This window comes from Agelaius tricolor, unplaced genomic scaffold (genome assembly GCF_023055355.1).
Source record: "Agelaius tricolor isolate 1412-34295 unplaced genomic scaffold, bAgeTri1.0.p SCAF_2, whole genome shotgun sequence".
Lineage (NCBI taxonomy): Eukaryota > Metazoa > Chordata > Aves > Passeriformes > Icteridae > Agelaius > Agelaius tricolor.
The window spans coordinates 88,973,993-88,999,681 of record NW_027269262.1 but is presented as its reverse complement, the minus strand read 5'-3'; the positions used below and the strand labels follow the sequence as shown (position 1 = coordinate 88,999,681).

Below are 25,689 nucleotides of genomic sequence, written 5' to 3'. Positions count from 1 at the left end.
TGTCTCTGTCTGTTATGAAACCTCAAAGAAAGTTACAGTCTGAGTATCATCATTTCCTCCAAGGAGTGCAGCCTTTAAGGTAATTTAGAATCATGTGTGTGCATCAGCCTCATCCTTTCCTGACCACAGGATGCAGCCAGAGCCTGCATTCATTCACACCTGGGGGACAGGAGGTGTTTAGGTGCTGTGGTACAAACACAGAACTGTAATAAACTAAGGCTGGGGATGAGATGAGATTTGTATGGGTGCATTTGTGTGACACTGTGTGCAGAAGAGTGTGAATATGTTGTGCTGTTGTAACTGATGAAATGTAAGCTTTTCATACTGACATTTGAGGAAGGATTCATATTGCATAATGTATCAACCTGTTAAAATATGGTCAGAAGGTTTAAGTGAAATTTGCACAAGCGTTTTGTGACTTCTGACAAACTCTCTGTATTAAATAGATTGATTTGGACAAGCTTATGTGAACAATTCCTGTGAAGGAACAGTATAAAAATAGACACATGGTTTATTTCATTACTCACTTTTTGAAGTGTCTTTTTTATGCCTTTGATTACATAATTATACAGCATAGCACAGAATGTCTTCCCTGGATATTGCCATTGCTCATCCAATAGCAGTCAGAATAAAGATTGGTTTCAGTCAGTCTATAATGACTGCAAAATCCCCAGAAACAACTAAGTTGTTCTTGAGGGAACAGGATCTTAATTCAAAATCTTTTTAATGACCAATTTAAAACTTCTATTTATGACTAAGCATCCTTGAAATAAGTGTTAGGGGTGTTTTATTATTTATTTAATATACTAACTTTATTTTTAGCAGTTAAATAGATTCTTTTTTCTAACAAGCAATATTTGATTAACTTGGTTATGTACTGGCAGATGAATGACAATGTTCTGCTATTAAATTGCTGTATGCTGTTGATCTTATGTGGTTTGAGCTGGAATTTGTATCCTGCAGTGTGAAGAGCTCACTGGGGGCAAGCTGGGTAGAGAGACAGCTGGAATTTGTGGTTATGTGCCTCATTAAAAAATTAATTCTGACACTGTTGACTCAAAGTAGCTTGAGATAAGTTCTGTCTTGGAAAAAGGAAACCAAGGAGCAAAGAAATCACTGTGATAAACCTCAGAAGTTCTGGTGATGTTTCAGTTGCTCACATGAGCCCTTCTGTTCTGTGTTTCTTGCTGCCTGCCTCTTGCCACCAAACCTTTTACATGGTTGAGAACTGCTGTAAATTCTCCTACTGCTGGACACATTTACAAACATTTCTAAAATTTGCACATTCTTTGTTTATTTGCCACCCCGTTAGTAGTCACAGGAATAAGAATTGCAATTTTATATACCATAGCAGAGGTTCTCTCACCAGCCATCTAAAGGAGCACTTTTCATATTTCTAGTTGCATGCAAGATTTTGTTTCAATTTCTGTCTTAATGTGAAAGTGCTGTTCTGTTTTTCATTAAATTTTCACTAAAACAGTCAGGAAGAAGCATCTCTTTGACCTGGTTTTTCTTATTTTCTTTTTGTTGGGTAATCTGATGATTGCATTGTAAAGGAATGAAAAGAATATAATGCACAGAGAATATGGTGCTTGCATTCATTCTTCCAAGCCTTGGATTTAACTATTTTGTAGTAGTCTGACCAGCATCCACATGTGTATTTCTCATGCTGGAACTGTGATTCCTGTTAGCAAACTGTGACCTTTTGATGGGTTGATATAAAGATTACTGTTGTTTGGTTTATTTTAATTGTTTGTTAATTTCTTCAATTTAAATACTGATTGCTGTGATGGATGGATATCAAAATAGCATGAATGGTAACAAAGAGAAGTTTGGAGAGCACTGAAATCACCCCTTTCTTTTTGGCTGAAATTGACAAAACTGCTTTTCCTAGAGTAGCATGGAAGTTCAGGACTGGTGGAGAGTTGCAAAACGTTATGGGGAACAGTTGTTTTTTTTCTATTCATAGTAAGGTTTTTTGGCAGTTTTATTATGTTTATTTAGGCAGACAGGTATTCAGTCACTCCTGTAAGAAGACAGAATGCTTTCTTTTTCATCTGATAGTAATTACATAGTTAACTCAAAGCTGAGGTCTCTGAGTGTGGGGTTTTGTTTGCCTGGTATGTTTTAGGGAAATGCTGACTAGGTTATAAATAACATGATGCTACCTTCTTCTGTTCTCCTGCATCATCTCCCTTTAAGATTCCTTAAGTCATTTCTTTTTCTGTATCCTCTAAATCAACCAATTCAATAAAGTCTTTCAGCACCTGTGCTTGAAAAATTTTTGTAGTTTGGGGTTTTTTTTAATATTCTCTCTTTTTGTGGTTTTTCAGACTAATACATTGTCAATCTCAATTTATCAGTGCAGCAGTGATGAGAGAAATCTTAAGCAGGAAATACAATTTAAGTTGTCATGCATTTCTGTGCACTTCATGTCATGGATTTCATCAATATTTCCTCTACAGAAATATGGAAATGTAAAATTATATTGTATTTATTAGGAGCTGTGGATGACTTCCAATTTTAATTCAGGAAACAATTTTTTTGCATGACTTCTGGAATTTATTTGTTACCAATAATTTTTAGGCCAGCTTTTGACTAGAAAGTGCTGACAATCAAGAACCACAGAAAATATTAGGGAGTAATTGTTCACTATATTAAAAGGACAATGAGGTTTTGGTTCTTAAACATACATTGTTTTTCTTTGATTGCATCTCAATACCTGGATAATTTATTTGAAAATGACTTAAGTTAAAAGGCTTTTTGTAGTGTTGAAACACAGTAGAGCAATTTTGTAGTATACATGTGCTGATAGAGTGCTTGCAGTGTAATTAAGTAAAACTGTGGCACTTTGACATCTGCTGATCTCAATAACACAAATGTTATTGCTTTGCAGCTACCAGAAATGCCAGCAAATACCACTGCTGGAAAAACGTTTGTGTGATGCTAAGCTTTTTTAAAGCTTTTGGGATAACTCCCCTCAAATTTCATTCAAGGCACCTATTTTTCAAAGATCACATGGGTATTTGCTAATTAGCCACGGAATTTAATTGTAGTTTAAGTAAACTTATATTTTCTTTTCTAGAGTTTCTCGTAGCAAAGAGGAAAAGGGGCAGACCAAAAGGGTCCACTAAGAAGTTTTGTGTGGATGAAGATGTGGCAGAAAATAATTCTGTTCCAAGCAAAGAGACTCCAGCTGGGACTGAGGAAGGCCCAGAACCCTCTGAAGTCTCACCAGGCAACCTGGAGTGCAGGAAATGCAATCGCAAATTCTCCAACACACGGCAGCTCACTAAACACATCTGCATTATTGTTCTGAATGAAGGAGAAGAAGAAGGAGATGGAGGTAAGAAAACATCCTGCAAAAATATCTGAAGCAGGTTGTGGGACAGTGTTTTCCCACCATGAGACATGGCTTGGGATCCCCAGTGCTGGCTTTGAATGGAGTGGAGTTGTCTGTTCCTTGTAACACAAAAAAGCAAAACTGAACTTAGACAAGGTATTTAAATTTCTTCTAAAGTGGTCAAAATGTTTATTACAGTAATGATTGTCTTACAACTACCTGAAATTCTTGTTTTTCATAGCAACTGTTCTGTTTCTCACAAAGTAGAGTGTGGTTTCTCAGTGAGAAGTGGTATAGGCCATGCAGGTGAGTATCACACATAGGTGAGGAAGGATGAGCCTGTACAGGGGTTTCTGTCCTGTGTCTTTTTCAGGCTTAGTGATTTTGTGATTATGCAAAAGGTTATGAGGAATATTACAGAGACTATTATAGAGAACCCTAGGCAGAGAACACACTGTTCTTGCCCATTCCATAGTGTTTTGAGTTACTGACTGTATTCACACACTTTCTTAGAGAAAAATAATAATACACATGCTACTTTCATCTATGCATTCATCTGAAAAGCTGTCTCAACCAGTTCATATAGTAAAGCCAGAAGTGAAAAGTTTTCCTGTGATGGGACAGTAATCAGTGGACATCTGAGGACTGAATTTCACGCACAGATGAAGGTCATGGAGTGTTGTTGTGCATTTTTATACTTTGTAATATTTTGAAGTAGTTTTGTTTTGTATCCCCATATTTTTCCCAAATGGTTTATCCCAGACTGTACCCCCCTCCCTTTACCTGTGTTATCCCTCTCCCTGGATGAGATCATCCCCAAACCCCCACCCTGGCTCTCTGTCAATCACTCTGCATCCCATCCCCTCCATCCAGAAGCTTCAGTCCAGGTTGTCGAGTGATCAGCCAGAGGCCAGGGGTCAGCCCCCCAAGCCTTGCCCCATACGCTGTCCTAAATGTCCATCCCCCAATACCCATCCCTTAGGGTCACTCATTGGTTGGTAAAATGTTCTCTACTTTGGGTTTCCACCTCCCTTTAAATGTGACCTTGGCACATCTCCCGGGGCTCTCAGCAGGAGGCCCCTGAGGTGCAGGAGCTCCTTTGGGACTCCTAGAATAAAACCTTGGATTAACCCCTGCTAAGAGTCGGCCCTTTCTCTTCTACCGATGTCTCTGGTGTCTCTTGTGCTGCACAGGCGCCCAGCCCAGGTGCCCTCAGTACCCTCGGGGCACACACAGAGAGTGTCTCCCTGCTGTCAGCCCAGGTGCCCTCAGTACCCTCGGGGCACACACAGAGAGTGTCTCCCCACCAGCCCAGGTGCCCTCAGCACCCTCGGGGCACACAGAGTGTCTCCCTGCCAGCCCAGGTGCCCTCAGTACCCTCGGGGCACACACAGTGAGTGTCTCCCCCCAGCCCAGGTGCCCTCAGCACCCTCGGGGCACACACAGAGAGTGTCTCCCCCCAGCTCAGGTGCCCTCAGTACCCTCGGGGCACACACAGAGAGTGTCTCCCCCCAGCCCAGGTGCCCTCAGCACCCTCGGGGCACACACAGTGAGTGTCTCCCCGCTGCTCACTCGGGACTGGCCCAGGGTTCCTGAGAGGCTCACAGAGGGACAGAGACAGCAGAGTCCAACTGTTAACTCAGCATGACCATGTTCACCATGGAACCATGTCCCCAAGTGTCACATCCACAGACCTTGTGAACATTTCCCAGAATGCTGACTCCACTGCTTGCTTGCACAGCCTGTTCTGATGTTTGATCACCTTTTCAATGAAGAAATTTTCCTAATATCCAATCTAAACCTCCTCTGGCACAACTTGAAGCCATTTCCTCTCATCCTGTCTCTTGTTACCTGGGAGAAGAGGCCAACCCCCACCTTGCTCCAGCCTCCTGTCAGGCAGTTGTAGAGAGTGAAAAGGGGCCCCTGGATCCTCTGCTCCAGGCTGGGCACCCCCAGCTCCCTCAGCTGCTCCTCACACTTGTGCTCCAGACCCTTCCCCAGCTCTGTTGTTCTCTGGACCCTCTCCAGCCCCTCAATGTCCTTCTTGTAGTGAAAGGCCCAAAACTGAGTACAGGATTTGAGGTGTGACCTCAGCAGTGCTGAGTACAGTGGGACAGTCCCTGCCTTGCTCCTGCTGGCCACATTAATTTTAATAATGTGTCAAGGTGCCAAGGTGCCATTTGCCTTCTTGCCCACCTAGGCACATTCTGGCTCATGTTCAGCCACTGCTGACCCACAATTCCAGGTCCTTTTCTGCCAGGCAGTTTTCCAGCCCTCTGTCCCCAGCCTGGAGCACAGCATGGAGCAGTTGTGACCCAAGAGCAGGACCTGGCACTTTGCCTTATGGAACCTCTCACAATTGGCCTCAGTCCATTGGTCCAGTCTGTCCACATCCCTCTGCAGAGCCCTCCTGCTTCATACCCGGGCTTGAGGTGTTTTTTTGCTCTTCTGTTCTTTTCCTAATGTTTCCTTTATATTGTGGTTGATTTTTCAGACTCCTGCTTACTATTAAACTTAGGTTTTCAGGTAAGTATTTAGAAATACAGACAGATCTTTCTTGTACTCTAAGAGTCAATTTAGAACCCATCATTTTATCAGTAATTTTTTTTTCTTCAATGCACTGTCACTCATGTTCTTAGAGCTGGATGGAAGATTTTATTGAAGGTCTTTGAATCTTCCAGAAATATATTACCTGCTTCTGCATGTCAGAGACCATTAAAAATAGCTGGTAAAATTCACAAGCAGCTTTGTGTGCAGGTTCTTCTCACTTAGTCTTTGACTTTTTACCTAGTGACTTTTTTGACTTTTTACCTAGTGCATACAGCTTTTCTTCCTTTTATCTATGTATTTTCCAACTTGGAATTACTTATCTGTTTTTTTAATGCTTCCAAGATATTTCTATAGTTTTAAAGTTTATACCTCTGTCTCATGTTTTTAATTTCTTGCAAAGCTTAGCACTCTGTGACAGCTGGTTAATAGTCAAATGTTTTCACTTTGCACTGTGTCTGGCTGCAATGGAGTTAATTTCTTCATAGCAGCCCATATGATGCAGTCTTTTATATTTTTGACCAAAATAATGTTTTGGCTATTGCTAAAATATGCTAAGCATGAAAATATTGAAAATATATAGTTATTCTGTGTGATATTCTCTATTCAAAGAAATCTAATATATGTTTTGAGCTGGATCTCAAATATTCATAGAGGTCTCCAAGTAATAAAATGTTCTGCTGTCTTTTATAGGTCGACAGGAAAAGTGCTGAAATCCCTAACATGACCGGCATTTCAAAGAAATAAATCACTAGAAAACTCTAGTTGGTGATAGGCTTGAAACTTCATTGAAACTGCACATGTGTTGGTCAGAGGAATAGCTGGTAGATGCAGTGGGTCTCTGCTGTTGCTGCTTCTGTAATGAGTGATCTGCACTGATCTCTGAGATCAGTGACTCACTGATAGTTCTCCTGCTCTTTCCAAAGCCACCAGGCCCTGTTGGTTACAGACACCCTCTGTGCCTCTCATTTGATCCTTTAAAGCATAATGATTTGCCTTCACCTTGTGGGCCCATTCACTAAAACAAACAAAACAAAAAGTGTCTTTTTTTTCAAATCTGGAGGGTTGACCCTGCCTGGACTCCAGGATGCCCAGGAAGCAGCTCCTCAGCTGGACTGGAAAGAGAAAATACAATAAAAAGCTTGTGGGGAGAAATCACTCACCAGTTACCATCACAGGAAAAACAGACCCAGCCTGGCCAAATTAACTTATTACCAATCCAATCAGAGTAGGATAGTGAAGAATAAACCCAAATCTCCATCAGAGAAGCCAAACTGTATCCCCCCTGCTACCAAAACATGGCCACACAAAGCCACTACAGCACAGGATTAAAAATGTACACTGTATTTCCAATTTCTTCATGTACATGCTTAGTAAATATATTTGTTCATAAAGTGCTTATTTGCCTAAGCAGGTTGCTGTTTTGTAAGCCAAACTGTGTGTACACCTATTTCTGTTTCTTTTTGGTTAAACCAAGCTAACAGTTCTGGCTAATGAATTGGGTGGGTCTGGCTGGCAAGATACAAGTGAGAACATTTAATGGCTGGGGAATGGCATTTGGGTGGAAGACAGATTACAGTCCCCACTCTGGAGTGAACCATTCAATCCTCCTGAAGTGGGAGCCTACATATGTCTCAAAGATGTCACTTTTGGCCTTAGTTTAAAATGGTTTTGCCATCAGCTGGATTCTAATTTAAAGTAATTCTTCCTGCAAGTAGAATATCATTCTCTGCAGAAGAAACAATTGCCTGTGTAATTTCCAATGGCCAGTTCACTTTCTTTTTTCCAAGCTGCTCTCCTGCTGCTATAAAATATCACTTCTTAGAGGCTAAAAAATAGTAATTTGAATGAAGAGTAGTTTAAAAACATGCCAGTTAAGGCAGTGTAGCTGTGCCTGTGAAATGTCCTACATCCAATTACAAATGCTGAGAGCAGTCCCTTCAGTTAATGACTCCAGCAGAATCCTGGGACAGGTGAAGGATGCAGTTCAGTGGGACTCTGGAAGCCCTGATTAATTCAGAGCTGGCAGGAGCTCTGCTGATCACAGCCCTGGCCGTTCCTGGATTGTGTTTGAGGCAGCTCAGCTTTGTGTTCCTTGCACAAAGACGAGTGACTTTGAAATGTCTGGCACTGGGGAGGGCACTCTGTCCATCTGTCTGTCTGTTGGATCCAAGTGCCAGCTGACAAAGTGCTGAGCTGGCTGCTCAGCAGGGGAGGTGCAGAGTGAGACAGGTGATCTCAACAAACCTGTTCAGGAACAAGCAAAGGCTTTTACTGCCTGGAGAAACTCAGCTTTTCAAGTGGCATGTACTCCATTTTCTCATAAATCATCTTCAAATCATCCCTTCTATGTTCCTTTAAATGTCCCTTTTTAATCCATGGTAGTTATTATACAGCAGAACTCTCCTAGCTGACATGGACAAAGCATTTATTTGACACTAATCCATGATCCTAACAGGGAAGGAATTTTTTCCAGGAAGGCAGCTAATACTGATGAGATGGCCACGTACTCTAGAAAGGCTGTTTGAGCCCTGTGGTCAAAGTTGAAGCTCTTTTTCATTAAAACATACTTTTGTGTCCCTTTCAGTTCTTTCCTAAAACACACCTTCTACTTCAGGGTTATTTTAGGTGTACAAAGTTCAGAAACAAAGCAGCTCTCATTGAGAGTTAAGGTGTTTGTTCATTTGCTGATTTGATAGGGAGTGTTGAAGGATTTTTAAGTCTCAGGTTTCACACAGACCACAAAATAGTTCTCTTTGTAGCAAAAAGTGTTGTAAATGTGTACACCCCAGCTCCTTATCAACAAATTGTTTCTGGAAGATGTTTCTGGAAGTCTGTTTCCCTCATACAGGTGTAGAATGGGGCTACTGTCATCAAGAGGCATCAAATTAGTGAATAAATTTTAATGTTTAAGTATCAGAACTAGATCACTGTAGTAAGAGGATTTTTTTTTTTTATTTTTATATGTATAAGGCATCACATGAGGGCGAGAATGTTCTTACAGAACCTCAGCACTAGTAGCAGATGTATGATCAGGAAATCAGTGGAGTTTTCTCACTGCTGTTTCTCACCAATCTATGTGTGGGCTTTTTTTGTGTTAACTGAGATTGCACAGCACTCAGTAGCTGCCTCACACCTTTGCTCATACTCAGTGTAATCCTCCTGTTAGGGGACGGGTGTTTTCAGCTCATATTGAGGAAGTTGAGATTCAGTTCTTTGTTTGGACTACTTACCAGCTTTGGATTTTGTAGGAAAATTTTTTTTTGTATGGCCATAATTTTTAGTGCTTAGCCTACATGCACAAATATTCTACACATATGAAACAGCTCCATTTTAACAAAGAAATATTTTGATATTGCAATGCTGTATGTTGTTTTTAAGTCTTTTAAAATAGTATTTGTGGTCTGTTTTGAAATCAGGGAGACAGTCAGCAATGTTTATTGTAGTACATCTCTTCATCTTGACCCTTGGTTGGACTGAAAGAACTGCCAAACTGATCTGCCTGACAGAGGCAAGTCAGGAAAGAAAAACAATGTGAAACATTTGGTGGCTACTGTGGTTGTAGTTTTTCATTAATATGGATCACAAACAAACTCAAATCTGTGGTTCTCCTTTTTTTAGTAGAATTCCAATACTCAAAAGTTAAGAGTGTTGCATATTAACATGAAAAGGTAATAAATGGTTTTGTTATTTGTCTTCAGCCACTTTACTTCATCATTAAACTGATTGGTTAATGATTAGAATCTTTTTAATGGTTAGAAAGGAGAGTTTAGGAGTAAGGTGCTTGGATTCTATTCATATAATATCCAGGAACTACATGATCCTAGCAAAGTGGAGAAAATTCCATTCCCCTCATCAGAGCTTTCATTCCAATATATGGTTCTGGATTTCTTTTAGCTGAAGCTGTTTTGTCCATAGGTATATAAAATCTTTTGCAGCTTTTTTCTAATGCTTTTCAGTTTTGCTTACTGCCCACTGAACAAAGGCAGAGTAATTAATTAATTAATTAATTAAGCCAGTATATGAAGTACCCTCAGGGAAACAATTCAATAATCAGATTACACTCTCAGGCTCATGGTGTGGCTCCTGGGGACTGTCCTGTGCAGGGCCAGGAGTTGGACTCCATGATCCTTGTGGGTCCCCTGCAACTCAGTTTGTTCTGTGATTCTGTGTATTCAGATTCTTTATGAGAAGACTTTCTTGTGTTGGTAGCCTGATCCTGCTGAGAAATTTGTGATGATTCATTTTATTCTTGCTAATAAACTAACAGAGGCTGTTTAATGGAGAAAATGTGAAAATATGTGTTTGTTTCATAGAATCACTGAGGTTGGAAAAGGACTCTAAGATAGTCTGACTGTTTCCTTACACCCCTGCTCAGCATACCAAAAGAAACCACTGCACAAGCAGGTTCTGTTTGATGGGGATTTTTCTTTATCTTCAAATATCCCTTTCAAGTATTGCAGAAAAATATCAGTGTTAGAACTGTGTGCTTTTAGTATAAATGAATAATTTACAACTATATTAAGGAGTTAAATGCGGACATTATGAAACTCTTTATACCTATAAAGCAGCAATGTTTTCCAAAATCATAGAAGTCCACAGAGAAGAACCTAGTTGAGAAGAGGCATAGATCAAGGAATTTTTGCATGAAATTGCAAAAATCATTAGTAGGTGTTGAAAAGCTGGGGGCTCTCCATGCAGAGGAGCTGGAAGCTGGGCAGAATCATGGCTGGCTGTGTCTGAATTCAGTTTGCTTTGTGATTGTTCCTCATTCTGGAGACTCTAAATATGAATTTCAGACTTACAGTTTACTGCCAGTTGTTAGCTTACAGATTTCTGTCTCAGGATTGCCTGGGAAAGCTAAACTTCTTCCTGCACACCTTGTTTCCTTCTGGTTCTGTGTCTAGTAAAGCAATTGTGGTTTATGCAGGTTATGTGATCAGCCTTACCCATGCTGCTTTAGCTTCTGCTTGTGTCCTTCATTTTTGTAAGGAGCAGCCAGGACACTTCAAACCTTTGTTCCATTAGAGTCAGGCCACAGAGACAATCTTTGTTTCAATCTCAGCTGAGTATTTACAAAATAGTTATGGAATTAGAGCAGCTGCTTCCATATTGTATGTCTTTCACTCCTTCTGCTGTTTGCTTGACAGAAACAAGTCTGGACACACTACAGCTTTGCTCTTACTGGTCTTTATTTATGTTTTGTTTTCCTATCTCATGATGGCAGCTACAGCATATTTTATATATATATGGAATTACTCACTCTGGAGATTGAATCAACTGATGGAGATTGAGAGAGCAAAAAAAAAGAAAAATTCACTGGTTTTATTTGTAATTTTCTTCCATTAGTTTCTTCTTTCCTTGTTCATGGCCTCTGGAACGTTTGCATATTGCCTTAATTTGTCAACTTTGATTTTTCTTGTTTGCATCTTCTACCACTTCATCTAAAATAAGAAATTTTGTTTGTATAAACTTAAGAGTTCTCTGTTTTTTTTTAATCTATGCTATAGATAATTATTTATCTAAAAAGAAACTGTTGGTTTTTGGTTTTTTTAAAACTTTTATTTTTATTATTTAGAATTTCAGGAAAGGAATTCTTCATTTGCTCTAAAAAAGAAATCAGCTGATTACTGGCTATTCATTTTTATCTCAGAAGCTGTTGTGTGGCTTTCTGGTTAACAGGTTGAAACCTTATCCAAATTAAGAGGTTGAAGACATTCTGAGCAGCAAAAGGGAATGATTTGGAAGTGCAGGCCTTCAAAATGAGGAGTTATATGTCAGGAGTTATGTTGAACCAAAGAACTATTTTGAACCCTAATTATTTTTGAATCCACACTAAAAAAGAAAATGATGTTTCTGACTGTTGATTTACAATAACAAGAGAGGAAGAAGGTCTAATCCAAAGAGATGATCAAAAGACTTGCCCTTAAATAAGAGGGATAATGAAGCCACCACTAGAAAAAATAATCCTAAGATTGTCAGAACAATTAAATATGGAAAAGAGAAAAATAAATTGTTCATTAATTGCAAAATCATGAGAACTTTGACAAAGTTTGTAGCATTTTCACAGAAATCCACAATAATGTGAATGAATTTAGATACACGTTTCTGAGAGTTCATTTTTTAAATTTTGGGTTTTTTTCTCTTTTATTTGTTTGTATAAGTATCATACTAGTTTTATTAAATAGAGGGGGAAAAGTTCCCCTTTAGAGATCAAGCAGCACATCTTGTTTTGATAACATCTTTCTTCCTACTGCAGCATAAATTTTCTCCCCATTTGTTCTTGCAGTGTTAGAAACTGTTACCTGCATTGCTTTTGTACATAGTTACCTTATTTTTGATGTTTGCTCTTTAGGTAATGATTCTGACGTTGACCTTGACAGGAAGGAAGATGAGCGAGAAAAAACTCCCAAGAGGCCCAGAGCTCAGAGAACAGAGAAAACAGCATCAACTAAGGAGACTGAGCAGGTTTCAGGAGCTAAAAATCCTATTATAAGTGTGGTTTTGACAGCCCATGAAACTATTCCAGGTAATCAAAATCACCAATTATATAATTAATTTTTTTTAAATTATGCTGACACTGTATAAAACATTCACTGGTCTAAAACAAAATTGCTTAGAATATTTAGTGTATGAAAAATATTTAGCATTATTTGATTATCTTGATAGAGTGTCCACATCTGGCAGCTACATAATTGTAGAACTTCAGTGAATTTCAACATAGGTGCAAGAAATGCTGGACCTGGCTGTAATTAACCTCAGTTACTGCATTAACATCAGTTATGTTTAGTCTGTGAATAATTTTAAAGAAAATGCTAAAACACTGACCAGAGAACAGAAAAGTGCATATCTATTTAAAAGTCATGTTCTGCTTAATGATTAGAGGATTCAAACAATTTAGTTAAACCTAGATTTGCATTTGACTGTTTATATAAACCATTAACTGGTTATAAGCCATTAACCATTCTGACTGACTGTCAGAATCCCTTTTTTATAGTTTTGTGCATTATTTTCAGCTTTGTAGTTTTATTTTCTCCTTTTCATTGTTGCTAACATTTCTGAGTATTTGTTTTTCTGATAACTATCAAGACAACTTTAAGGTCTTCATTTTGTTGTTGTGGGTTGGAAGCTAGCAGGATTCTCTGTGTTGTTAATATCTTTTGATATTGAGATCTGTGATATGCTGGTTCAGGGACTCATGGAGGTGTAAGTAAATTAACACCTTTAGGTATTAATTTATGGATATAGACAAACCTCCCTTCCTCAGGGCTTTTGGAAAGAGCCATAACTGGAGATTCCCCTCTCCTGGTGCTAAATTTTATGCACTTCGCAAGAATTTTTATCTTAGACCTTTACATTTCTGGCAAGGACCAGAAGAATTTCCAAGAAGGGAAGGAAAGACATGGTAGATAATGCAATCAAAGATCCATTTCCTCTCAAAACTGGCCTAAAAAGGCAAATGAAATAATAAGTAAATCTAGATAACGAAGCAAATGTATGAAGCATGTGATGCAGGAGAGGAATGTAAATCTAGTGGATGTTATTGCCTTAGTTACTACCTAGTAAAATTTTTCTTTGTAAAACCAAAATTTTGTGCTTTCTTGCACATATGCTTTTTGAGATACTCAAAATAGTAAAATAACTTAAACTTTGGAGGAACTTAGGCATAGTACATCAAACATTCAGAAGGCTTTAATGAACCAAAGGGATTTATGGTCAAGTATGAAGCTGCAGCAGTTTTTTAAGATCCTCTCATCTGCTTGACTGACAATTAATAATCTTATTACATTCAAGTTCCCAGCTAAATTATGTGTAATAAAAAAGTCAGTACTGTTCAAAAAGTTATAAATTGCCACCCAACTTTTCAGAATTTGGAAATTCTATAAGAAACTATACAAGTGATTAAAGATTCAACAGAAAAATATTTAATGCAATTATTGTATAATTTATTTTTCATTGATTTTCCTTCTATTTTTTCCCAGTAATTTCCACAATCTAACTATATCTTAATGTCACCAGCAATTCTTAGACAGTTCCCCTTGCTCAGTAATACTTAAATGTCTGGAGTTTTTAATAAAGGTCTTTGACAGTCTTTTTCATAGTAATTTTTCTAGACATTTATCCTCTGCTGAAGAGATGAGTTACTGCTGTAGACTGCTGTTAAAGAATATAAATGGATAAAACAGTTCTCCAATCTCTTCTGCTTTCTTTGTACTAGGCCATCTGCAAAGTTAAGTTGAAAATAAAGTTTAAAGTTCCTTAAACACTATCTAAACTTAGTCCTTTCTCTGCAAGCATTGACAATCTGTACCCACCTGTTACTACTTTTGAGGGTGCATGGAAATACCCCTTTGTGTCCATTACAGTAAAATTCTGCTGGAAGATTTCAATGACAAATAGAAAAATAGAGAAGGCCTTAAGAATTAGCTGTATTTTATTCTAAGTACTAAGGAACTACTTAGACTGTATTTTTCTCCTCTTAAATAAATGATTCTTTTAGAAGTATTGCATTGACACTTTGCTGTGACTTTGCTGAGCACTAATGAGGCTTGGGACAATGCTTTGTATCATTTAGATTATGACTAACTGGATGTTTTCAAAATCCCTTTGAACAAACAGGATCAGTCAGTTTTTGATTTCCCAGAGAGGACATTTGGGCAACTTTGATTTTCCCTGGTGTTCCTCTTCTGTAATGTTTTCTTGGGAGGCATATGAAAGGTAATGGATTTACAGCTGTAGAAATCTGAAAGCTGGCATTAACCCACAGAGTAAATACAGTTTGAATAAAAGTTGTAGATTGTTTTTAGTGCAGGCCTTGAAGTTCCTTGATAGGCTTGAGAGGTGAGCCTGGGCAAAGCTCCTGCAGGGTCCTGCCCCTGGACATGGAGGGATGGGATAAGGGGAAATAGCTGCAAACTGAAAAAGGGTAGTTTTAGATTAGGTTGTAGGAAGAATTTTTTCACTGTGAGAGTGATGAGGCGTGGAAAATTTGCTCAGAGAATTTGTGGATGCCCCATCCCTGGAAGTGTTCAAGGCCAGGTTGGATGGGCTGTGAGCAGTCTGGGCTAGTGCAAGGTGGCTCTGCTCACAGCAGACAGTTGGAATTAGATGACCTTTAAGGTCCCTTCCTACCCAAACCTCTCCATGGTTTTATAACTGGAGGGATGTGGAGACCTTCAAGAGAAGGAGTGCTGAGTTCCTGAGCACCCCAAGGCATCAGATCAAACATAGGACAGTTTTTTGTAAGCATCACAATTAAGAGAGTGAATAACTACAATTATATACACTTCTGAAAATTTTTTTGAATGGCAGACTCTTTTGTTTTAAGTCTTTTTTTTTTAAAACAAGTTTAAATTTGTCCAAATATTCCATCTTCTGGGTTTTTAATGTCTTTTGTTTGCCATGTTTAAATTCTGTAAATTATCAAGGTGTCAAAGACCAATTTATTATTCATGCTCAGTTAGTTTGATTCAGGAGAGATATGAACATTCAAATTACTGTTTTATATAAATTCTGTAATATTTTAAAGACTCAGCTTGTTACTGGGAGATTAGTTTTAAGTTCCTGTGAAGATGGTTAATGGTAGTTTATTTTTTTGTTTGTTTGTTTTCAAGAAATTTGAAATAATGAAGTATTCAGTTTCTTGGGAATAATTAATTTTGGTTTTCTAAAGGTGTTGTATTTTTTTTAAACTACAAATTCTTAATACAACACTTTTCTCTCCCTGATTTCCACTGTCCATAAAAGTCCACCTGAGTTCTCATGCTACTGTGTGAAAGGATTCTATCTGTAATCTATGAACATTTAGTTCCTTCTTCCATCAAATTTTTGGGCAGTGGGGAAGAAGTAGAAGAAAATAATTTTGCTTACTATTTTGGGACTGACTTAGTTTAACCGGTGGCAGTCTTTTTAACTGATAACAGTCTTTTTAAAGATAATTTCTGTTCTGTAGCTCATGGAATGATGGTTGTGGGTTTATGACACATCTGAATGGATTTAGTATCAGGCAAAATGATTCTCCTGGGGAAAGGAGGAGGACTGGGACTGCCCTTTTTCAAAGTATCTTGGTCAGTAAGTACAGACTGCTGTCACAAGCAAGTGCTGTTCTCCACCTCCAGCTTTCTGTCCTTTGAATAATTGTGCCTTTTGATGCACTTCTGTTGTGAAACACACTAGAAAATTAATAATTTATTTGCAGAAGGAGAGATTTTGGTCAGATCCCCTCTCTAATCCTATTAATGAACTCCTGTGCTGGTACTTTTCAGGCATCACCAACATGTAGTTGAATGGCGGGCCAGAGAAAAGATGCTATCCTTGTGCTGACTTAAAGCAAACATTGAATTAGGCAAAGTTAGGAAAATGAGACCTTTCCCCTCTGAATGTGAGCTGGTGCTCATGTTGTAGTGGGTTTACAGATTGATTTAGCTCAGCCAATCTAATGTCCAGCTCTGGTGAAAGGGGGAATCTTCATCCTTTCATACACAGGTCTACGTTTCTATTTTTGTCTGAATTAAAATGGGTTCAATCTCAGGGTGACCTAACCTACACAAATGTTAAATGGTCCTTTTGCTTTTTTTTTTGTTTTGAGGGTTAGAGATAGCTTTTCATGGAGAGCTTTGGCATTATGGGTAGGGTTGGTTTCTGATGACTTTGAGAACTGTCTTCCTATGGATCACACACATTTGGAGCACATATCACAGGATATTGTGGAAGCTGGAAAAACACATTCCTTCAAAAAGAGATTGAAAGAATCAAATATTCACTTCATATCCATAGCACATTGTTTTAACTGTACAGACCAGAGTTATGGTCTGTACAGTTAAAATCTGTTATATATACATACATTATGAAGATTTTTTTTTTATACTTCAGCTAAAGTCCTTTCTTAAAACAAAAAAAGTTGGTCTAAAGGCAGCATGCAGCATCTCTATAGGAAAGAAAAAAGACACTTATTGTGTAAAGTCTCATGGATTCTGACAGTGGTTTGCATTAGCTTAGTTCTGACAGGTGTTTGCATTAGATTATCATATTTAATATGTATCAATTAATTTGTCTAAGTCCCATTTTGAATGCATTTATATTTTCAGTTTCTCTGATGTTATGCAGTAATTGTTCCATATCTTAATTACATGTGGGGTGAAAGTGCATATTCCTTTAGTTTGAGTCTGCATTGAACTGTTTTTTGTGGGTTGCAAGATAATGATTATTCAGACTTTTTTTTCTGCAGCATTGCTACTTACGAAGTTTTCTCTGATATTTCACTTTCAGTTACCTCTTTTCCAAGCTGAAAGTCTCCAAATTCTCTATCCCTTTCCCAAACAAAATACTTCTGATTTTGTCTTTGCTACTGTTTTCTGGTTCTTCTTTATCCTTTTTTGTGATCCATACTTGAAGCTTTAGGACATTTACAGAATTTAGTTGAATTAATAGAATTAGGTTGATGTTCTTTCCTGGTTTATTTCTGATCCATTCCTAATAATTCCATTACCTTTTAGACTGTTGATAAGTATTGGAGAACTCTGTAGTGAAGGACAGGCTGTTTTTCTAAGGGACAGACTGTAAGACACTGGAGGCCATCTCTGAGTTTGAGACAGAGATGAGGCTCACTGGGTAATGCTTATCTGCAGAAGTTGCTGTCAGAATGCCATGAAGAACTCAAATCTTATTCTTCTGAAGGCAGATTTACTTAGGTGATATTGACTGAAAAGAGGAAAGCAAAAGGCATAAATAAAGCCTAGTAAACTAAAGTCAATTCTGCCTTTAAAATAGAGATATGATAGTGCTGGAGGAAGGATTTTTGTGAAAGAAATTATCACTACAGTAAACTTACTCTTTTTTTTTACCCTGATATTTATATGCTTTGACTTCTTGAAATGATTGCCTAGGGAAGCAGGAAAACCTTTATCTTCCTTATTGGCATTTGATGTTTTTAATAAAAAATAAGACTTTGCATGTGTTTGCCTTGTTCTTAGGCATTTCCCTAACCTGAATACTGAGGGCATTCTTTTGGGATTTGGGACATGTGGGGACTAGGCTGGGTAGAGCCTAGAAACCAATTTTTTCACTTCCTGGGCATGTGCTGTAGTCATTAGTTTGTGATCTAGTGGTGATTGCAGTGGCTGCTGGTCTGTTGGCACCCTCAGTCTGCATCCCAAGTAGATGGAGGAGGTATCTAATGTTTCTTAATGTTTCTATCTTCCAAGGGTGGGAAGTAGCAACCTCCCACTAGGGCACATGATTGCCTTTTGTGAGCAGGTACTTCATCAGCATGACTGAAAATCTGAATCTCCCTCTTCAAGTTCTTAAAGACATTTGTCTTTCTGTGAAATGCATGGGTAATTTAGAGGCAGTAACATGAGGATAACCTTGGAGAATTCTGCTCACTTAAAGTATGCAAAATACTGGTGAGTTAGTATTTATCTAGTGAGTATATATTCAGTTCACCCAATTTAAGTGATTAAATTTTTATAGTGGTAGTATGAAAGTCTATTAAACAGTTTGGCAGTCCTTTTAGAAAATGCTCAAACATCCTGAAATGCAGAAGGGCACAGAGGAGAGTTAGTGTGGAGCATTTAATGTGAATCTTTGTCTCACAGTCAAGAAATGGGAGGCCTAGAAGAGGCAATCATGCATATAAAGCAGTTTAAGACCTATTTTCTTTTAACTGAGTCACTCTAAATATAGAATTTGCTTCTATTTTAAGTATTGAAATATCAGAACACTTTTCTGGTGTCTGATGTCTATTCTGCTACCTTTGTACTGAGCCCACAGACTGAGCCATGGCTCCTGTGCTGTAATGGCCAGGTCCCATCTCACTGGGACAGTGCAATTTGTGAGATGCAATCCTCTAGACAACCTGACACTTGTGGGAAAGGGAGGAACAGGAAGAATAGAAGTTGTAATGCTCTGGTAACATTTAGGGTAAAAACTTGGAAGATCAGTTCTGTTGAACCTGCAGAATCTCTAGTACAGAACTGAAAGCATTATTAAAAAACAGTACTCAAAAAAAGCTGGTTTTAGATGCAACCATTTAGTGAGCACCAGAGCTATTACAGTTTAGTTAATCTGTTTAGTTACAGAGTACCTGATGTCCATTCTCATAGAAAATGCTTCAATAGCTTTAGGTGCTCCCATATGGCCTCTTCTCAAAATATCTCAATTTCCCACTTAAAATCATGCTGAGGGACCCACAGAATCTCTGTTTTTCTCCTTGTTGTCTACAGCACTTCTTTCCTCCATGTAAAGTCACCAAGCCTTCCACACCTGTTGCTGGGTAACCCCCACTGTGGTTTCAGAGACTTTATGTTACTACTGCCTATATTCTGTAAATAATGTCTTCAGGAATATGGGTTAAATGCATTCAGTAGAGACCCTTCTGCTCCCAGTGGAGATTGAGAAGTGCACATGGAACACAGAATCAGAATATCCTGAGTTGGAAAGGCTCCACAAAGACTGAGTCCATCTCCTGGCCCAGCACAGGACAGCCCCAAGAATCACACCATGTGCCTGAGAACATTGTCCAAACACTTTTTGGGCTCTGTCAGGCTTGGAGCTGTGACCACTGCCCTGGGAAGCCTGTTCCAAACATATTATTTTTATTCTGAGGGATGGCAACATGCCCCAAAATATAAGGAATTTAAGGAAAAGCTGTACATAGCTTTAAATATAGACTAAATTGTCTTTTAGACTAAACTTTTCCCCAGCCTTATTTGTGGAACTGATTGAACAGCTAGGCGCAATTTTTCAAAGGATATGGTATGAAGCAGAAACAGAAAAATTCAAATTTTATTTAGAAGATTTACAGTCTTTTGAAGGTGGAAATATTTGGATGTAGGATCTCCTTGTAGCAGGCATCAAGCACTATGAATAATGCTGTGAGCTATCAGTTCCTGGCAAGTTATTTAAGCAGAACTGTGGTGTAAGTACTGATGGATTCTGGAAGTGTATCCATCATTAACAACAGAAACTAAAACAGTCAAACTAATGATTACAGAGTTTATTGTTTAATTTACACTTTTATATTCTAGACAATGCATGTTTCTAGTGTGAAATTTTTGATGAGCATTCTTTTCCTTCTTCCTTTAGGAGCCAGAAAAATTGTTCCTCTTGAGGCTTCTCCTCATGAAAGTGAACCCAAAACTCCAGACACAACAGTCCAAGACCCATCACAACGAAAAGGATATCAAGAATATGCCATTCAGCAAACCCCATATGAACAGGCAATGAAAACAAGCAGGTAGTTTTGAAGTACTTACATTTGTGTTCATGCAGAATATGAATGAAATGCTTCCCCATCCATTTTCATGAAACTGGAGTATTGTTCTGAGACCCTTAAATAAAGGAAGAGCTGAAAATTTACTATGACTAAGCTGTATAATTTAAAATGTCCTTGGAGAATACATTTTTTGAAAATCTAAGCATTTCTGTCCATTATGAATGTCTAGGGAAATTTCAACACATTATGTTACCAAGGTTCACTGCTGTAAATATAACTTCTTGTTTGGTTTTTTTTCAGGTTGGGTCCCACTCAACTAAAGATTTTTACATGTGAATACTGCAACAAGGTGTTCAAATTTAAACACTCCCTCCAAGCACATCTGAGGATTCATACAAATGAGAAGCCTTACAAGTGTTCTTACTGCAGTTATGCCAGTGCCATCAAAGCCAACCTGAACGTTCACCTGCGGAAGCACACAGGGGAGAAGTTCAGCTGTGATTATTGCACCTTCACCTGTCTCAGCAAAGGCCACCTCAAAGTCCACATCGAAAGGGTTCACAAGAAGATTAAGCAGCACTGTCGTTTCTGCAAAAAGAAATACTCAGATGTTAAAAATTTGATCAAGCATATGAAGGAGACTCACGACCTTCAAGACAAAAAGGTGAAAGATGTTTTCGATGAGCTTCGCTTGATGACACGAGAGGGCAAAAGGCAGCTTCTCTATGACTGCCATATTTGTGAGCGCAAATTCAAAAATGAGCTGGACCGAGACCGCCACATGCTCGTTCATGGTGATGAAAGACCCTTTGCTTGTGAGCTCTGTGGCCATGGAGCCACTAAGTACCAAGCCCTTGAGCTTCATGTTCGAAAGCACCCTTTTGTGTACGTGTGTTCTGTGTGCCTGAAGAAGTTTGTCAGTTCTGTGAGGCTCCGTGCTCACATCAAAGATGTGCACGCAGATCTGCAGGAGGATTTTGTTTTTGATAGTTCCATCAACCAAAGCTTCTGCCTGCTTGAGCCAGGAGGTGACATCCAGCCAGAAGCCCTCGGTGAACAGCAGACACAAGCTGCAGGTGAATCGACTGTCACGAGTACTGGTGCTGTGAACACCCCACAGCCATCTGCTTCTAAAGGTGAATCAGTAGCTGCAGATGTAAACCATGATGGTCAGCATAATGGAGATGTAAAAGTTGATGCAGTCCTTTCCTTAGAATTAGAAAATCCTCTGGTGAAGAATGTAGCAGAGACACTGTGTCAGACAACAGATGTAGCAGTCCCAGACATTCAGCCCTGTGTAACATCAGATTGCTTCCTGCTGAAAAATGGTACTGCTGGCCCTGAGGAGTTTAAAGGTTCTCCTCCAAATGAAGAGGAAGTTACTCACTGCAGTTCTGTAAACGAGCAGGGTGAAGAAATTAATCTTTTACTATCTGAAGACAAAACTTTAGATGTGAGTCAGAACAACACAATGACTGAGAACCTTCCAGTTCTTGAAGAGAGAATCCAGTCTGTTCCTCCTGGTGGATCAGAAACAAGCAATCCACCCATTCAAAATTCAGCAGAACCCACAGACCCTTTGGCAGCAGCAGAAGCTGGTGCAGCCACCAGCCCACAGGCAGCCTCTTCCAACACAGCTACAGCCAGTGGGGGGAATGGATCCGTGGCCTTCATGCAGATCCTGGACAGCTTGCAGAAGAGACAGATGAGCACTGAGCTGCGGGAGAGGATAAGGAAGGTTTATGGAGACTTGGAATGTGAATACTGTGGTAAGGAGCAGTGGAATTGTGCTTGGGGTTTTTTAAATCTTATGCAGTGAGCTAGCTTTTTCCTTCTCCAATTTACAGTGACATAATTGTATCTTTGCAGCAGCATTAATTTTGTAGTTCAGTGTGGATTCTGAGGTTCAGTGGGATTTATTTTTTGCTGTAAATATAATGGGAAATGAGTCAAATCTCCTCAAAAAACTCACTAGTAGAATACAGCAAAGCAGTACATTGCAAGGCTCAATTATCTGCTCACGTGAAATTTGATAGAATTAGATTATTTCTGTCCACATGCATCTCCCCAAGTCACAACTTTCACTGGGGCCAAGCACAGCAGATTTAGGCATGTGATCAGTATTAGTTCAGTCCATGCTTTAATGCTTGAGCTTCATTATCAGCTTAGTACAAAATCCAGTTTTTTTCATGTACTGTAGGAGGATGTATAGTAATATACATTCTGTACAATAGAGACATAGATACTGGCATAATTTTGTGTCTTGTTTTGAACCAGGTTCTTTGAGATGAAAATTTTAATTACATGGTATCAGATCAAGACTATCCAGACTGTAATTGTTTGGGATTTTTAGTTTATGGAAGTGGGAATAACACACCATTCCACCTATTCTAACTGAAAATGTTTGTGTTTACATAACTCGAAAGGAGGCAATTCAGGATGTATTTTGTAGCTTTCATTTTTGAAAAGGGAAAGGAATCAAAGTCAGAAAAAACAAGTTTTTGAAACATCATGTAACATTGTACTTTAGATGAATTGCTCTGAACTTTTTGGTGCCATTATGCCAAAAGACTTTTAAGAAGGAGTAACATGAAAGAAAGTAACAAAAAATATTTTGACAATCTCCTTTAGTGTACAGTTGCATTCAGATTCTTTGCATAAGAGAACAGATGTGAAGGACTTTTTCTTTAGGGAAAAGATCATTGATGTGTAATGAAGAGGCCCTTGTTAGGCTGTTTCAGGACATATAACATGATCTTCTTAGGCAAAGATGGATTTGTAAATATATTTTCAATAGTGAAGGGTCTGTGGACAAGCTTTCATTAAAGACAAAAGGGACCGGATTCAAACAGTGTGTTTTATCTTGAAAGAAAATCGGTTATTTTTTTGAATTTTCACTAACAATTGTTTAGCAATTACTTTCTTCATGTCTAATTTGATTTTCAGGCAAGTTGTTTTGGTACCAGGTGCACTATGACATGCATGTGCGAACACACACTCGAGAACATTTATATTACTGCTCCCAGTGCAATTATTCTTCCATCACCAAGAACTGCCTTAAGCGTCACGTCATCCAGAAACACAGCAATATTTTGCTGAAATGTCCCACAGAAAATTGTGACTACTCCACTCCAGATAAATACAAGCTCCAGGCACACCTGAAAGTTCACTCAGATCTGGTGAGTAGCAAACCAAATGTGTGTTTGTCTGAATTGAGTGTCTTCTTCAGTGTTTGTAATTCTGTGGTAATACTTGAAGACATAGCTCAGGGTTCTAACCTGTGTGTTCTCTGCACATTTCTGGGAATACCTGACTTAGAGTAGCTGGATATTTGGACCTTCTCAGAGCTGTTTCCAGGGCATTATGTCTGTATCCATTTTCTCTCTTTGGTTTTCTCAGTATTTTCAGATCCTTTGGGTGAGTAGAATAAAGTTGGTACTATTGTTACATTACTTCATTCCGTGAACCTGAATTCCCTTCCTTCATAAATAAATGACTCGTGTAAAATGGAAATATGTTCTTCTTAATTACTACAGACAAAAGATATTTAAGTTGTTAAAAAGGATTTTTTTCCTAGTATCTTCACCTAGTTGCAGTTGAACATCTAACATTTTCTGTTGTGTTGACAAACACAGAGAGATCTCATTTTAAAGGTTCCTGTCTTGTTCAAAAAGCCCTCAGAGTGCCATGTGCTAAAACCAGGTCTTGGTTGGCTATTGGTCAGTATTTCCAACAGCTGAATTTACTTTAAAGGTATTTGGAACAGAACAACACTTCACCTCCTACTCTTCTGAAGAAATTTAAAACCAAACAGAAAAGATGACACAAAAAGGAAAAAATTCCCGCCATTGTGTCCTCCCCTTCTGTAAATATTTGAAATGGAGTCTGAATTTGTTATGAAAGGTGCAGAAAATCCATATCATAGGCATTCTTTTTAGATGTTTTTGAATTCATGATGTTTACAATGCCCATGTGATAGCAAAAATCTGTGTAATTGATGTCTAAGAACACTTAAGAGTCTACAACTAGCTCTCCTTATATCCTTCCATAAGTACCTGGTTTTCAAGTGTGATGAATGTCCAGCAGCTCCCACCAGGAACATCATTTTCATAATTCTAAATAGAACTGAGAAAATGGATTTCATAATTAAAAGCATTGTGGTGGCACAATCTTTCAGAAGCATACTTACTGATGCTTACTGTCAAATAAATTCATTTAAATGGTTTGAAAAATTCATGTATTAGAATTTACTTAGTAACTGAATTTGGCAATTCTTATATTGATCTTTGTGTCCACTGCTTGGTATATTTACTCCATGCATATCTCAGTGAAAAGGACTACTTCTTCAAAAATATATCTATGCATAGTTATATGTGGAAATCTACTTTAATTTTAATTTGAAAAAATAGTTCTTAATAAATGTTAAAATTTAAACTTCTCTGGAGACAGAAGATATTGAAATCTCAGTTCAGTTTCTTGTGTGGATGTGTATTCTACATCACCTCCTTGCTGGCTCATTTCAGCTGGATCCCTGCATTATTTGTAGAAGATAAATGATGGGTATTGAAAAGCATCTTTCCCTTCATCCTTGTATATATCACTGTATAGACACCATTTTACTCTCTGTGCAGCACCCAAGTCTTGCACTGAATTTGGGGTTGGTTATTCCCTGGCAGATGATGATGGGGAGTGTGAATGTGCTGCCTCTTGCCTTCTGTGTTTGCTACACATTGTTGTTACAGGGAGCATTTTTACTTTTGAAGCCTGGGAATTGAAGCGTGGCTTGATTCAAAACCAAAACTTTGTATATATTCTCTGATTTTCAGTGCTCATCTCTTGCTCCTAGGGCTTTTATTGTAGATTTTTGATGTTTATTGGCATTTATTGAGCTCCTCCAAAGTTCAAACTGTGACATGACCAATCACTTCAGTGTCATGGGACCTAGGAAAGGGCTGGGCAGTTTCAAATTGCTTCAGTACAATTTATATTATGAATGAGCTCATGGTAACATTAAAGGGCAGGGTGTGGAATTAAACAATGCTGAAGTAGGTACCAGAGTTTGTGTACAACCCCCAGTGGCTTTTGCCATGCTCACTGTGCTGAGCAGATAAACATCACAGAGAGATTTGTCTCTGAACATATTTTAAGTCTATGTATGTAATTGATACTGCAACATTAGCACCTCTGTAAAACTGCAGTTCAGACTTAGAACCACCACCCATTATTAGGTGCTTGCATCTACTTTGATGCACATTTTGGGCTGTAAATTATTCTTGTCTTTGGAAGGATGCTTAGAAATTCCATGATGCTGTTGACCTTTCATGTAATAGTGTAGCTGTTAGTAGGATTTAAGATGCTCAAGCTCTGATTGCTCATTTGCCCTTCCTGAGGAGAGTAAATTTTCACAGGGTCACTGCTCTGGCTGTGTTACCTCTGCCTCTGGAGCAGTGCTGCTGAGCAGTCAAGAATGCAAGGTACTGCAAAGGGAAGCAGTTAACAAAAACATCTCTGGTCTAATGATCAGGCACTCAGTTGGAAAGCAGCTTTTGCTCTTTGTCCTCACTTCCATAATGAATGCCAGCTT

General features: G+C 38.5%; 1 protein-coding gene across 4 annotated transcripts in view; it reads left to right on the top strand.

The window, feature by feature from the left end:
• ZFAT (zinc finger and AT-hook domain containing) overlaps window positions 1-25,689 on the top strand; it is a 115,857-nt gene that overhangs the window by 50,935 nt on the left and 39,233 nt on the right. For all 4 annotated transcript variants that reach the window (XM_071421845.1, XM_071421844.1, XM_071421843.1 and 1 more), the window contains 5 exons: window positions 3,086-3,346; window positions 12,246-12,419; window positions 19,976-20,126; window positions 20,406-21,874; window positions 23,052-23,284. In XM_071421845.1, the coding sequence (XP_071277946.1) occupies window positions 3,086-3,346; window positions 12,246-12,419; window positions 19,976-20,126; window positions 20,406-21,874; window positions 23,052-23,284 (2,288 nt within the window). The remainder of the gene's footprint in view (window positions 1-3,085; window positions 3,347-12,245; window positions 12,420-19,975; window positions 20,127-20,405; window positions 21,875-23,051; window positions 23,285-25,689) is intronic.